Raw genomic sequence first — 16,667 nt, forward strand, 5'->3', positions numbered from 1 at the left:
TTTGTTTTCTCTTCCAGTTTACTAATTTTAATAGCTTTTTCTAATCTGCTAATAAACTTGTCCATTGAGTTTTTAATTTTAGTTTTTGCATTTTTAGTTTTAGAAGTTTGACTTTCTGTTCTGGTTTGCTTTCTATATTTATTTATTCCTTGAGTTATTTTAGATTTTGATTTCTTTAAAATAAATAAATACAGTAGTTTTGTAATCTGCTTGAGAATTATAATAGATGAAGTCTTTGTGTGTTCTGTCTTGGTGCCTGGTATTTCTGCTGATTCTTGCATATAGTGTCATGTTTCCTTAGGTGCTTGGTTATTTTTGACTTGATAATGCTCATTGTCCTAGAAACCTCATGGTGGGGATTCTTTGAGGTGTAGAATTTTACTTACATTTGGTTCTTGGTAGTACTACCAGTCAGGGGTCACTGCGTTCATGTGTTGAGGTTCTCTGGACAACTTAGGTAATGAGAACCATAGCAAATGTGCAGGCCCATGTCGAAAATCAGTTAGCTACATTTGTTATTATGTTGCTCTGCTTAGTACCAAGGCAGCTTGCTCTGCTCTTCCCAGTGGCTATTGATGGGGGCATGGGCACATATTGATTTCTGGCTTATCTTTGTGGGTGTTATCTTTCTGGAGTTGGAGTAGTATTGTGCATTGATATCAGGAAGGTCTCTGATGTTCTATCTTGACAGGTTAAGATTTACCTCTGTCCCCGTTGCCTCATAAGACGACCAAACTGAATTCTAGATTTGTTAGGGTTGGCAAATGCCCTCAGGGTGTCAATGGATATAATGCTCCAGTACCCCTTTTACCTCTTTGGATTCCTGTATTCTCTTTTATTTGGGACAAGTAATTTGTGGTGCTTTAAAAAATAAGCTTGTTTTGGATGGCTTTTTTCCCCTATTATTTATAGTTTTTGTAGTTGGATGGTTAGTGCAAATCACCCGACTTACAATTAGTAGAAATGGAAGTGAAAATATAATTGAAAAAAATTGGGGAAGTGCTTAATAAAATGTTTTTCATTAATTAGATAAGTGAGATACTATAAATTAGGAAGTAGTTATAAATTATTTGGTTGGGAGGACAGGTTACCTTTCATGTTTATTATTAATTTAGTTTATACCAATTTTTTTGTTTGCTTCTAATTGTTTTCTTGTTTTAGGGGTAAAAATATTTCCATCATGGCTCATTCAAAGACAAGAACCAATGATGGAAAAATTACTTATCCTCCTGGTGTCAAGGAAATCTCAGATAAAATATCTAAAGAGGAGATGGTGAGACGGTTAAAGGTGAGTAAAATTATGTTTTGGGTTATCTGTTTAGGGTGGGGGGTTACCTATGGAAATCACATAGGGCTATATTTTGTTAGGGCACCTTAAAAAAGCAAATGAAAGCTAAAAATGGCAGGGACAGGATTGAGGAGAGTGGAAAAAGGTAAAGAACTGTAGGGTTTCCTTGGCTACTGTTAATGGGAGAGCAGCCGGAAAGGTGAAGCTTTTCTAGGGCCACCTGTACTTGGGTATAAAGAATAAATCTGTAGTACTCTTACATTCATTGTTGTCTGTATAAAAGTTCTTTGTCCTATATCTCATTTATTTTAAAACAACAATCATTTTAATCTGAGAAGGGAAGTTTTAAGTCTTTGCACTGAGCATTACTTACTTTTAAGTTACTTTGGAGTAGGTTAAAGAGCTTTACTTTTAGCTTCTGTCTCTGCTTCTGACATGCAGCAGTGAATCAAGATTGATGGTGACCTTCCATAGATGAAGTGGTCCTGGCTCAGTCTCTTTATATGTGTTTGAACAATATTTTACCTTTTCTTCAGGGCAGTGATGGTTGGTTCCTGTGATTGTAAAATGCTTAAAGGAGTCGAGTGGCTAACCAGAATGCTAAGCTGATTTATCAGTTAGTTGAACTGTTCTTTATTTTTGAGCATTTTTTCCCTTCTAAATTATATCTACTTAGACATTAATTTTGCTTGATACATTATTATTTGTCCCTATTTCAAGACTGGAAAACCTGTATTAATCATTGAAGATCCTGGAGCCTCTTTAAAGCAAAGTACTGTCTTATAGTTGTTGCTTCATGGTTTATTTTTATTAGAAGAAGAGGACTCCAATAGTCATAAATTTCCCGTAAAGTTTAGTTTTGTGCATAAGATATTAGAATGTCAGATATTAGATTTTTTTATTCCAAGGGAAAGACACCTTTGAGCAGATAAAAATTACCGATATATGCTAGTTAGGAACTTGTGTATATTTTGTTAAAAATAGTGAAGCTACATATCCTTTGTATGTGACACTTTTATTTTCTCTGTATGTACATTCTCTTGACCTGTTGAATTTTTAGAGAAGTGAATACTTGATTTCCTCAGATTAGTTTTTATTTTTAACAATGATAGGTAAGCATCTCTGTTGTTTACGAAGAAACTATTAAATGCAGAAGCTGTACTTCTAAGTTGATTAACTTTTCCTTTCTTTTAGAGATGATATTTCCTCAGACATCTTTTTTAATAGATGACTTATACATGAGCAGTTGAGTTTAATAACACTATTTGAATTGTAGATGGTTTTGAGGAATTCTTATTATCTAGCCCTTGTGTAAATTTTGTTGTTAGTTTTGGTGGAATGATTTCCACAGTGTTCACATTTAGTGTTTGTAATATGTTTTCATTATTTTTTAGACTTTTATGCCCAGCAGTAATCTGGCTAATATACTTTTTCTTCATTTGTTTTCCTAATTTACACTTACCCATTATTTTTAGCAACCTTCTTAGAGAAATATAAAAAGGATTTAATGGTAGGCTGACCGTAATTTTTGATATGTACAATTACAGGAGTGAGTTTTATAAATTAAAACAGTTAACATGTAGGGTCATTATTTATTATTTATAGAATTTCTAGAGTTTCCTATAATATTCTGTTCAAAATATACTGAATCTCTCTTTGTGAACAGATTCTAGAAAAAGAAATGGTTTCCTGCATGTAGGTCTTTTTTTTTCTTTCCCTTTGCCTCTTTTCATGATATGCCTATACTGTCAAACATATATCTTAAAAGAATAAACTTTAAAAGGTGGGATAGTAGTCCTGGACCTTGTACCCTTAAACTAACTATAGTGCCAGACTGGAAGAATTAACCTACAGTTGGTTCTGGCTTCTGGCATAGTACAACTGAGGTCTGCCTCTGCCCTGTGAGGAACACTGTTTCCCAGCAAGGCAGTGGAATCTAGCTCTAACGCAGAGTAGAAATCCGTGTATTTTTCAAGGACTAAGTCATAGATATTGATAGTTGGTGGCCAGTCCTACTTGTTGATTAGTATTTGCAGCACCACCTAGTGGATGCCGGATGGTCACCTTTCCATTAGAGTTTTATTTAAATGTATGTTCCTGTCAAGTTGTCAATTTAAAGTCTCATCTGAGGTAAGCATAGTATGGACTGAGGGTTCATTGTGACAACTAATAGGGAAATTAGAAAAGGCTCTTCATAGAATTCAACTGGTACCATTCTTCACCGTTTTTATTTCTGTCCTACTTCTTTTATGTAAATGTTTTGTTTGAAAAAGGAAGCATTTTTTATAGGTTCTTTCTGCTTACTCCATTCATGCCATTGAGTCCTACTAAGAAACCGTCATGTAATGTTCTCTTTTACCGTGGCATAAGAAATATTTTGTTGGATGCTATGGTAGTCACTTTGTGGTAGCTTTTTAATGTTTTGGAATACGTCTACATCATCCTTTCTTAAATCTGTTTATTCTTTTTTAGCTGAATATATAAGTCCATGTATCTGAAGTGGTTTATGCGTCAGATGGAAAAATAAATTGTTTTTTTCTTTTCCTGGGTTTTTTCTTAAGTGTAGTAAAAGGAGTAGGTATGTTATAAAAAGAGGTTGTTCTTTTTAAGAAGGACATACTCCTTTTAGTCCGTTTGTAAAAGTGAGACCAGAAATGCCATGCAAGGCTAGTTTTACACTTTTTATCTGGTTAGCAGGTAGGATGGGTACATGAATAGTATCTTAGCCTTTTAAAGTCTTTTAAAGAAGTTATTTTTCCTATAGTTTTTGAAGGATCTTGTTCTCTCGACACTTACAGAGGAAAAATAAAAACTACTGTATATTATTTATTTGGAAGTTAATTTTTGTAGTTAATATGGTTGTTATTTCAAATGACTATTTTTGCATGAAGGATTTCATGATTTCATTATTCTGTTTTTGAATAGATGGTTGTGAAAACTTTCATGGATATGGACCAGGACTCTGAAGAAGAAAAGGAGCTATATTTAAACCTAGCTTTACATCTTGCTTCAGATTTTTTCCTCAAGCATCCTGACAAAGATGTTCGCTTACTGGTAGCCTGCTGCCTTGCTGATATTTTCAGGATTTATGCTCCTGAAGCTCCTTACACGTCCCCTGATAAACTAAAGGCAAGTACTGATTTAAAGAATTTTCAAGATTGACTGATACTTTCATTTATCTAACTAAAATGGGACTTAAAGTATTTAGATGATTTCTTCAGATTCTTTGATACTGACTACAGCAATCTTTTGTTAAACAACATCTTCTTCCTCCTCCTCTTCTTCTTCTCCAAAGAACTCCCTGACCTCTCATTTAGTACTTACTTTTCTAAAATAATTTTTGATCTTTAGGATAAGAAGTAGATTAGTGCATATACTTTTTATAGTATACTTTTTATATTATCATTAGTTCTATTTCAATAGCACTTGGGGGGGGATACTTCCTTTTCCTTTTTGAACATCTATGCTGAAGCCTATATTCATTATTTAAAACATAGTATGTAGTATAAAACTGAATTTATACTATGAATCCTAATGTGTGTGTGTGTGATGTGAATTGTTTGGAAGAAAATACAGTGAACAAAATTTAATGAAAAGGTAGAAAAGACACCTAGTACTTGGTTAAAGTAGTTGTAAGTAAAGCCATATGATTGGAAAATCTTTAAAAGATGAAAAAAGGGGAATGGCATGATTAATCCAGCTGTTAGAAAGTGTGAAATAACTAGAGCTGTGCAAAAAGATACTGAATAAAATAGGTGAGAAAACTAGAAAAACCAGTAGTAATAAAAGATAATCGTGGGGGTGCCTGGGTGGCTCAGTTGGTTAAGTGGCTGCCTTTAGCTCAGTTCTTGATCCCTGGGTCCTTGGATCAAGACCAGAGTCCAGCTTCTCTCTCTCCCTCCTTTGCCCCTCCCCCTAGCTTGTGCTCTCTCTCCCTTTTTCTCTCTCTTGCTCAAATAAATAAATAAATAAAATCTTTAAAAAGAAAAAAAATAATTGTGGAAATTGTGGGTTAGGGAATGAGTGTATAGGAAGATTATTACTGCCATTGTGGAGAAAATGACGGCAATTTAGGTTTATTTTATTTTAACAAGTATTGTTGTTAATTATGTGTTAGGAACTGGGTTTATAGTGGTGAAAAAGAGTCCTGATATGATTCCTGATAATTGGGAGTGAGGAGCGTGCTCATTTGATCAAGTCTAACAGAATTCCAGTGTGGAATTTCCAAACTGGTTTGGGCATGGTTGTTTAATATTTTAATTGGTAAATATCTCAGGACAGTGACAGTATTTGTCACTTGAAGGTAGAGTCGAAATGTAAAATTTGAGAATGGTCAGACGTTTAAGTAGATAACATGAGCTGGTCTGTCAAGTTGTATACCCAGGCATGTATTTTCCTTTCTAATTATAAATCTCTAATTTGGAGATGGCCTGTGGTCTTCCTTACTAGTGTCTTGTCGGCATTCTTAGGAAGAGGAAGGTCTAATTTAAGAGTGCTGCTACAGGTTTCTTTTACCCCTTGTGTATTTCTCAGTTTGCATAATCAGTGACCTATCTCAGGGCCTTGGGGTAATAAAAAGTCCCCCCAAAAGAATGCCTACACATCTGTTCTATTTATAACAGGACAGTTTATAAGAAGAATATTGAGTAGCTGCAAGTAAATTAGAGTCTTTGGAATTATTCCAAAGCTGAAAAATTTACAGTATCTTCCTTTCTCTGGTCCGATTTTTTGGTCTTCTTTAAATGCCTCTTTTCTTTTTCACTATTGATAAGCATAAAGTTTTTATTTTTCTTTGTCTGCAGTAGCAATAATAGAAAATTGTGACTCTTTGATGCTTATATTTCCACTGTAAGTATTGTTATCAGAAAACCCTTTTTATACACCTGGCTTCATGTGTAGGTCAGTGATTGTTGAAGAGAGGTTATAAATGGGTGAGTGTTGTCTTTCTATCTCCAGGTAGACGTTGTGGCACTTGGTTTTCTTTTAGTCACAGTAGGAGGATTTATTCACAAAAGATGTATTTTGTACAGTACTACTATTTTTGAAGGATGTACTTTTCATAATTTTTTTTTGAAAAGCTAGTCATTAACTGCGTATTTTTTCCTTTTAAAAAATATTCTTTATCATTTTGCTTACAAGGGAAACATTTTTCTCTTTTTATTTATTTAATATTATTTATATTTATTGATTAGCATGATTGCTTTGCAGAATCAGCTTTTATAATTTTACCCTTTTCCAAAATTTTAAGAACATCCTCTCCATAAAACTTGCCTTAAAGGGACATTGAACCTATCTCTATCCAGGTACAAAGGAGGATGTAGTAAAAAAAAAAAAATCAAAAGCCGACAGATGGAGATAGATTGAGAAATGGTGGGAAAAAGCAAGTAATTATAATGATTAGGTAGGAAGCTTGAAAGTTAAGTTCTATGGGTCTTTTTAAAATTTCTGTTTCTGTAATCTATTTTTTCATTTGGTGATTTATTTTGGAATTTTAAGTTCTTAAACTGTGTTTTTGCTGTATAATTACCTATATAGTGCTGTTCTAGCAAACCTCATTAGCTGTCTGTCACATTATTAGTATTATCTTTGTTATCAGTATGTAATACTAATACTAATAACAATATAAAATATAACCTTCGTTATACTGATAATAGGATAAATTTTGGTTTACTAGTTTTCGGGTCTAGTTTTTTTTAACTTGCTTTAAGATGAAGTTTTTCATTCTCTAAGATGGTGGTAAATTATTTACTATTTTCCTGTGAAGGTTAATAAGATATTTAGTGTTTTCATATGATAAGGTTCTTTTAAAAAGTTCCAGCCATATATAGTCCTGTCTCCCCAGCCCTCTTCGGTTCTTTACAATTTATCTTGGTAGATACATGTGAGTGCTGAATTAGCTTTAGGAGTTAGTGGATATTTTCATTTAGGATCCATAATCTAAATAATACTTTGTCTCTCTTTTTTTGAAGGATATATTTATGTTTATAACAAGGCAGTTAAAGGGGCTGGAAGATACAAAGAGCCCACAGTTCAATAGGTATTTTTACTTACTTGAGGTAAGCAGTATTTCTTGAGATTACATTTTAAATTGGTTTTTGTGCTTGTGTATTTTTACTAATTGAAGTGTTTACCTTTTTTTTTTTTGCTTCTTATTTTTAGAACATTGCTTGGGTCAAGTCATATAACATATGCTTTGAGTTGGAAGATAGCAATGAAATTTTTACCCAGTTATACAGAACATTATTTTCAGTTATAAAGTAAGTTTATTTTACTAGGCATGTAACTTTTTTTTAAAGTATAAAGCATTTAGAACTTACAGGTGAATATGCATCAACTGTGTGTTATGATGAATATTTGGCAGGCTGAGAGTTGTAACTTAGGAACTCTAACATTTTTATAGATGTTTTAAAAATAGATAGAACTAATCAATTTTGTATTGTAGGGTATATACAAGAGTGGCATAAGGCAATCTATAGCCAATATAAATATTTTTTGGATTATATTTTTATCTTTTAATTAAATATTACTGATCCTGATTCATATAAACTTGAGTTTTTGTGTATTCTTTAATATTATCTATTGGAATTAATTTCAGAGCAGTTTGAGTCTCTGAATTTAAGGTAAAACTAAAGATAGCATTTGATTCAATTATTTTTGATTGTGAGACTGGTTAAAATTAGGGAAAAGTAATCCAGGAAATGTAGTTTAAAAATATATTTTTGATACCACTGTAAGATATGGGAGAGAGGGAAACTTTAAATGAATATATGGAATTTGATTTAATTAATATTTTAATATCATGTTTTATAAAGTGTAGTATTTGTCAACACCATGTTATGAGTAAATCCTATACCTTTTAAATAAAATAATCTATTTTGAATTTCAGCAATGGTCACAATCAGAAAGTTCATATGCACATGGTAGACCTCATGAGTTCTATTATTTGTGAAGGTGATACAGTATCTCAGGAGCTTTTGGATACAGTTTTGGTAAATCTGGTACCTGCCCATAAGGTAAGTAGAGTATATACTGAAATATGTCTAAAGCCCATTAATTTAAGGTCAAGACCTTGTGCTTATGTCCTAAATGTAATTTTTCCTGCTTTAGCCTTAGTTTTGGAGACTCTATTTTAATTGATGAATATTAAGATTAGTCATGTTTAATAAAACATGGTACACTTACAGTTACTAATGAAATTAAATATAGTTTATGTGATAAAATATCTGTAATAACTCAGTTTTGCATAGGAAATGTTTCAGGAGTGATAGTTACTTAGATGCTATCACGTAACTTTGTATGTCAGGAGGCGCTGAAACCAGTTAGAGCCTTAAGTGAAAGACAACAGTAGTATAGATGGAGAAGAGGGGTGAAGTTAAAAGGGAAGTCTTTACTAATTTTTAGAAAGAATATGTTGATGACAGTGTTTCTTCCCTGGGTGATGTTAATCAAAATGTATGTTTGTGTGTCATGTTCTTTGAACATGATTAATTCTTCAGTATACAGCTGGAAATAATGATTCTGTGAAATAGAGAAAAGAGAGAGGTTAAAGAGAGGGAATAAATAGTCACCAGTATAAAGATCTGCAAACTGAAGACCTTTTTGGCAAAGTATAATCTAAATTTTTTAGATATATGACATTCATACAAATAGTGCTTCAATGCAAATGACCTCATAATTTACATTTCCAAATTCTTAAAGAAAATAGTCCATCAATGCTGAAAATCAGACATTACAAATAGACTTAAAAATTCAGATACTATATAGATAAAGATAATGAATACCCTTAAAAGGATTTAAGATAACAAATGCTTAAAGGGATCAAAGACATAAATAAATTAAAAACACGATAGCTAGATTTTTGAAAGGAGAAGTTTAGGAAAAAGGTAGAAATGAGAAATGGTCATTGAAGTTAAGATCTCTATAGGATTATAAAAGACTTAGAGAACTGGGAGATAGATCAGAGGAAATTGCATAGATAAAATAAGATAAAGGAAACATAAAAGATATTGAGACATGAAAAATAGAATGAGAAGGACCAATATATTTAGTAGTGATTGCAGAACACAAAGTAGAAAGTGGAGAAGAAATGTTTAAATAGGAATTTGCTTAATATGTTCCAGAACTGTTGAAATGGCATGATTTTATGGGTTAAGTAGAAAAAGTGTCATGAGAGGAATAAATTAAAAAAATTCCAGTCCAGGAACATCCTGGAGAAATCATAGAATGCCAAACCAGAGATAATCTGTGAAGCACATTAAAAAGGCATAGCTGTCATGAAGGATTAATTATTAAACTGATTGCTCTCTTTTCAGTAGCAAGGATAGATATGCCAGAAGATAATGGAACTACCTCCAAAGTGCTAAGAAAAAATAATTGTGCATTTGTGTGTATATGTGTGTGCAGTTGTATATCCAATTTGAGTGAAATAAAGACATTAAATATTCACTTGTCAAGATTCTTCCTGAAAGAACTAGTAGTATGTGAGTACTGTAGAATGATGGAAATTGAATTAATAGAAGCAAGAAGGAAGAAATAATGGTGAACGAAGAAATGCTTTAAATAAGAACTTACCTATAAAAAATAGTAGCAATAATTATAATGATTAATTAAAGAGATTAACAAAATGACGCAGACCTACTGGATACAAAGAACATAGACGATTGAGTGGCTTAATGGAGTTAATGAGTGATTTAATTTGCGTGGTGATCAGGAGTATAGAGCTATTGATTAACTTCTAACTTGAAGTATTCGTATTAAAATGTTCAGGATTACAGTAAAAGGAAGAATTACAATAAATGTAAATGGTCTAAATTTACAATTTAAAACAGATTGTCAGATTTTTTGAAAATAATCCAGCTGTTCAATAAGAAATAAGAACAAAATACAGTCACAAAAAGGTTGAGAGCTTTTAAAAGGATTGAAAGGGGTGCCTGGGTGGCTCAGATGGCTAAACGTCTGCTTTGGGCTTGGGTCCTGATCTCTGGGTCCTGGGACTCAAACCTGTGTGGGCTCCCTGCTGAGCAGGGAGCCTGCTTCTCCCCCTGCCTCTGCCTCTTCCCCTGCTCATGCTCTCCCTCTGTATCTTTCAGTCTCAAATGAACAAGTAAAATCTTAAAAAAAATAAAATAAAAGGATGGAAAAAAGACTTGGCAGGAATGTATTAACTGAAAGAAAACTAACAAAGGTTTAGTTCTCAAGAAGGTTTTAAAACTTGTACGTACATAGGCTGAAAATAGATAAAGCATAAATTGAAAGAGTTATAAGGAGAAAGAAACAAACTCACTGTTTGCTGGGCCATTTTAACACTTTTCTCAGTGATTATAAATTAAGTAGATCAGTAGATTATAAGAATATTGAGGATTTGAAGCAAAAACAAATTTATAGCAACCATAATTTATCAAAAGAATCATAGTGGGATTTTAGAAATGATAATTAAAATAAAATATTTATTTTATTTTAGAAATGATATAAAATATCATTTAAAATATTTAGAAATGATAATTAAAACGATAACATATTAAAACTTCTGGGATACAACTTAAAATGTTTTTTAAGTCTAATTTTATTAGCTAAGTGTCCAATTCAAGAAGTTATAAAAATATCAGAATATACAGAGTATGTAAGGAAGAAAAGAATGAAATACAGAAGTCAGTGAAATAGACCTTTGCCTCAGGTCTTGATCCTGAAGTACTGGGATTGAGTCCCACATTGGCGGGGGTGGGGGTGGGGGCTGCTCAGCAGGGAGTCTTCTTCTTGGCCCCTCTCCTGGTTCATGCTCTCTTTCTCTGTCTCTCTCTCTCACACTCTCTCAAATAAATAAAATTTTTAAAAGAAAAAAAATACAGTGACATTTCACAAAATCTCAAAGCTGGCAATTTGAAAAATCTATTAAGCAAATCCTTGGCAAGTTGAATCAGAAAAAAGGAGATGGGATCTATATACAGTTTTAGAATGAAATGGGAACAGCAGACGTTAAAAAAATAAAAAGATAATTCCATGAAGAGTATCTTATGGTAACATACTTGGAATTAGGTAAAAGAAATTCCTAGAAACTATAACCTGCCAAACTTGTCTTAAGAGAAGATCTTGAATAACCTTTAACCAGCAAAAGAAATCTAATTGGTTTTAAATACTGTATCCATAAAATGAACAAAATCCCTTCCTCCTAAACAACAGTAGCAACCATAATGAAAGCAACAGCAGCAGAATACAAACTTACACAGAAGAACTTAAACTGAGTCAGGATATACCTTCTAATCATTTGAGTAGCATTACAATCTTAATATCAAGCAAACTTTTCCAAATTATAGAAAAGGAAGAAATGTTCCACAATTCGCCTTATGAGTAGAATGAGGGAAACTAGACAAAACCAAGCAAGTAAGAAGAATCATAGGCTGGGCGCCTGGGTGGCTCAGTGGGTTGGGCTGCTGCCTTCGGCTCGGGTCATGATCCCAGGATCCTGGGGTCGAGTCCCGCATCGGGCTCTCTGCTCAGCGGGGAGCCTGCTTCCTCCTCTCTCTCTCTGCCTGCCTCTCTGCCTGCTTGTGATCCCTCTTTGTCAAATAAATCAATAAAAAAGTTAAAAAAAAAAGAATCATAGGCTAATTTAATTTAAAGTAACAGTCACATAAATTCAACATAAAATAGTAGCATTTGGAATGGCATAAACAAGTATTGCTAATGAGCAAATTAGTTTTATTTTAGGAATATATGATAGATTAACATTAGAAAATGTTAACAATAGACTAAGATAAAAAACAAACAAACAAAAAAACCAATAGACTAAGATATTTGTGTAAATTAATGGATCAAAGAAAAAATTATCAATAGATGTAGAAGAAGGGCATGTGATAAAATTCAGTATGAATTATGATAAAACCTCTTGGCAGATTTGAAATAGAAAGACACTTCCATAGAGTGATAAGGACATGTATGATACTGTACTTAATGGTGAAATGCTGAAGCATATTTTTTTGAGACGTTTAGTAACACGTCTCAGGAAAAAGGCAACACTGCCATTTCTAATCAGCATTAATTAACGTCTTAAGTTAGTGAAATAAAATGAGATAAATAGGATAAAAGGATCAGAAGAAATAAACTGAAATTATTTGCTGATAATATGTAGAAAACACAAAACCATATACAGATAAGTATCTAGAACAAAGAAAATTCTACAAGGTTGCTAGATATAAGTTCAATGTATATGAAAAGCCATTGGTATAATTTAATAAATTTGTAGCTTTAACAAAGACTTGAGCTGCTTAGAAATTTCACAAAAATGTGCAACTTTATGTTAAATCATTATAGTTGACTAAAAAGTATAAGGACGTAACTTAGCTCCATGATTTGTTATATATATGGGATAGGAAGCTCAGTATCATAATGATGCCAGATTTCTGCATAGGAATAGATAATCCAATCAAAGAGAAAGTTTGAAAGTGTGTGGGTGATTTGACAAACTGATTTTAAATTCACATTGAAGAGCAAATGGCCAATAATAGCTAACCATTCTTGAAGAGGAATAGAAAGTGGAGACTTAATCTACCTCCTGGTATTAAGACACTGTATCCATATATCCCTTTGACTATAATCGGCAGTAATAGACAAAGGGACATAATGGAAGTAATGGAGAATTTATAAGTGGCTCCATAGTTATATAGAAACTTGAGAGTGTGGTTATTATAGGTCACTGGAGGGAATAATGGACTATTTAATTACTGGTTTTAGGACAAATAACTATATGGAAAATATTTTATACCACACATAAAAATAAATTATAGGGAGAATAAAGATCTAAATCTGAAAAACAAATCTTTAAATTTGTATTTGAAAATATAAAGCAACATCTAAATTTCATTGTGGAGAATTTCTTAAAGATACAGCGAGCACAAGCCAAACAGGAAAATACTGAAATATTCGGTGACATTAAGTCAAGAAATTTCTGTCTCTAAGATACCATAAACAATGTGGAAAAAAAAATGTAGACTAAGATATGTTTTACACAAAATTGACAAAGGTTTAGTGTGTAGAACTTACAGAGAAACTCTACAAATAGGAACAAAAAAGCCCATGTGAAAAATGGCAGAGGTGGAATTTACAGAAAATTATTTCTTATATGCACAAGGGAACATGTATAAGACATATGATTCAATGTCTATGAACAGGAGAATGAGTAAATAAGCTATAGTATATTATAAAATACTGAACAGCAATTAGAAATGAAATAATTCAATGGAAGCATCAATGCAGGTAAACCTAAAAATATGCTAAATGAGTTTCAGGATATTTACAGTGCACCTGTTTTCTATAATGTTCTTAAATCGTAATGGCAATTCTCCTTTAGATCTTTGGTCTTGATTGTTTTTGTCATTTTACTTACTTACTTACTAGAATCTCTTAGAAACATTTTTTCTTAAGATATTTTTTTCTTGTACCTTTTTTCTTTTCATATTTTACTGTTTCTTGTGTTTTTTGTTGTATCGTTGACCTTATCTATGCTCTGAGATGTGCTTGAGTAAATCTCCTGTCCCATAGTTGCCCCAGACTCTTGTCTTTCCCCACCTGTCAGCCCCCGATTCTTGTTCACATTAGAATCCAGTTCATTCTCTTAGGATATTTTGGTTCTTCTGGTCCTGGGTAAAACAACCTGTATTTGTATTCAGCTGAACTGATTTGACTTCGGGACTAGGTTTAGAATCACTGTCTCCTCTTCTATCTAACAAACATTTATTGGTCTTTTCTGTGTGGTTTACCTTATGTTGTGAATGACATAGGAAGATAATGTGATTATCCTTTCTTGGAAGCGATCTTATCATCTAGGTAGACCAGTTAGTCTTTTTTTTAATTAATTATTTTTATTAACATATAATGTATTATTTGCCCCAGGGGTGCAGGTCTGTGAATCATCAGGCTAACACACTTCACAGTCTTAAAAGAAGAAAAGTGGCTTTCCTTTCTCTTTTATTCTGAGTTTTAGTTTTCCCATTCATTTATTCAGGAGTACCTTTTGGAATACAGGTAATATTTTGTTTTTCATGGTTAGAGATGTCTAATAGGTATTGTTTATGTTTTTCAGAATTTAAACAAGCAAGCATATGATTTGGCAAAGGCTTTACTGAAGAGGACAGCTCAAGCTATTGAACCATATATTACCAATGTAAGTCTTTCTTGTAGTTGATTGTCAGAAGGATTAACCAACATTTTAAAGATAGCTAGAAGCAAAATTTTGGCAGGTAGTACATACTTTGAAATTTTGTGTTGTTTTAATCATTAAATGATATATTTTCTTTCTCCTTATTTAAAATTATTCTTGTTTATTATTATATGGAAGGTTACCTAGCATCTTGTTTGTTCATTCATTTGCTTCTTTGAAATTGCCTAAGAATTAAAATAACTTTTATTTTGATAAGCAAGATATACTGCTTGTTTCTAATGTTCCAAATAGAGCTTCTCATTATTCAGGGAAGTTACAGCTTTTTGGAGATTAAATTGGTTTATACAAGAAATAGATATGAACTAATATCAAGGCTTTAAAGTTGAAGGCAAGTATGAATGGCAGCAATTTGGTGACAGTTGTCTGTCTTGCTATCATGTACATCAACCTTCTCTGAAAAAGGGAAGGAACTGAGATGAAATGAGCTCTTCCAATATCATCCCAAATCTGCTTATTTACAATTGACTATCTTTTAGCTATTTTTGGAAGAAATATATTTTAGTTGATAGGTTCAGTGATAAAAGCTTAAGTTTTATTTTCTCTCCATAGTTCTGCTGAGTTGCACAACTCTAGAGGGCACCATTCATATGGAAAGTATTCACATGAATGGCGCCTTATGTGACACTTCTCTCTACTTTCCACTTTCACCCACCTTCAGATATGTAAAGGATGTAAATCTGTCTCTTGGAAAAAAGTGAGAAACAAAGTAATTTATAATCACTTACATATTTGCCTGAAGTTTATTGAAGGATCATATTTCCTCTAGTATATAAAAAATAAAATCCGTATATAAAATACATCATGAAAAGATGTGCTTTGGAAAAGTAACAAACTTTATAGAACAGCATCTTGGTTAATCTTAGTTTTTGTTTCTGGCTTATGGCCTTAAATAATTCAAAAACACATGATGATTTGGTAAAATGTATTTGATTTGTAAGAAAATTGTTTTGGAGGGTGAACTTTGAGAACCTGGACAAATTGTGTAATCTATCTTAATACTCCAAATTGGCAGGGAATTCTAAATAATGATTTCTGCTAGTTTTGTGAATCTTGGGTATCAGCCAGAATAAATTGGTTGGACTGAGTGGGTTGAGTTTTTTTCATTATTGACTTGATGGCTTTTGAATTGTGTAGACCCAGACTTAAGCATTTTGTGTGTGATTAATTAGCCTTCCCCTTTCATTTGCTTCAAGAGCATCTGAATGATATCTCCATGGCCTTTTAGATACACTAGGTGAGCTCCTCCTGGTGGTCACTTATTTAAATTGGTATTGCCAAGCCAGATGTTTTTTTAGGGGAACAATTAAATTTTTTTTTACTTTTTTCTGGTAAAACAAAACGGAACAAAAACAAATAACACTATACCATGTTAATATCTTTTCTAGAATTGGGGAAATAAATATTTTATTGGTAATAAAAAAAAACAAGGTCCATGATGGAATGATGGTATTTGTTGGAGCTAGGTGATTAGGTTCATTATACTATTCTCTCTGCATATGTTTATGTTTGAAAATACTTATTATTACAGCTAAAAGAAAAAACACCTGAGATTAGGAATCTCAAGTGTTTACAGTTCCCTGTCACTAATATCTTATGTTAATTGCTTGTTCTTAGTTCTTGCCTGAAGAGGTAGAACTGCCCTCTCCATATTTCTTGTGGTATCTTTATCAGAAGCCGAGGGGGGAGAGGCACAGTATCAGAAGGTCCAAGCACACTTCCAGCTGTATTTTATTACCCATACTTTGTCCATTGTTTAATCTCTTCTTGTTCCTTGCTTTATTGGACGGTTAGCTAAGACATCATTAAGAATTGCTTTCTTTCACCCTCTCGTTCCCTTACACATCTTTTTTTCTACCTCAAACTTTGACCTAGTGAACTTGTCTTGTAAGATGAAATGGATTACAGTATTAAAATAATTCTCAGGCTTTTTGAACCTGTACATGTAGTAGCCATTATTCATTTATCTTTGTAGTAGAGAATTAGCAAGCAAATAATAACCACATTTTTGTCTCTTTTTTACTTACTTTTTTTTTTTCCCACTATTAGGGATATGATAGAGACACATTCAAGTTCTTTATAGTGATTCTTACATATTTAGGACTTAAATCACTGTGGATATTACTTTAGATTGTTATTTTATGTTGTTATTATAGATTATTTTTTAAA

General features: G+C 32.5%; 1 protein-coding gene across 6 annotated transcripts in view; it reads left to right on the forward strand.

Moving 5' to 3' along the window:
• PDS5B (PDS5 cohesin associated factor B) overlaps nt 1–16,667 on the forward strand; it is a 196,793-nt gene that overhangs the window by 70,424 nt on the left and 109,702 nt on the right. For all 6 annotated transcript variants that reach the window (XM_044249567.1, XM_044249569.1, XM_044249572.1 and 3 more), the window contains exons 2-7: nt 1,162–1,288; nt 4,214–4,417; nt 7,258–7,344; nt 7,448–7,545; nt 8,175–8,301; nt 14,364–14,444. In XM_044249567.1, coding sequence (XP_044105502.1) covers nt 1,181–1,288; nt 4,214–4,417; nt 7,258–7,344; nt 7,448–7,545; nt 8,175–8,301; nt 14,364–14,444 — 705 coding nt within the window. In that variant the 5' untranslated portion in view covers nt 1,162–1,180. The remainder of the gene's footprint in view (nt 1–1,161; nt 1,289–4,213; nt 4,418–7,257; nt 7,345–7,447; nt 7,546–8,174; nt 8,302–14,363; nt 14,445–16,667) is intronic.

Source organism: Neovison vison, chromosome 5, assembly GCF_020171115.1.
Source record: "Neovison vison isolate M4711 chromosome 5, ASM_NN_V1, whole genome shotgun sequence".
Taxonomy (NCBI): domain Eukaryota; kingdom Metazoa; phylum Chordata; class Mammalia; order Carnivora; family Mustelidae; genus Neogale; species Neogale vison.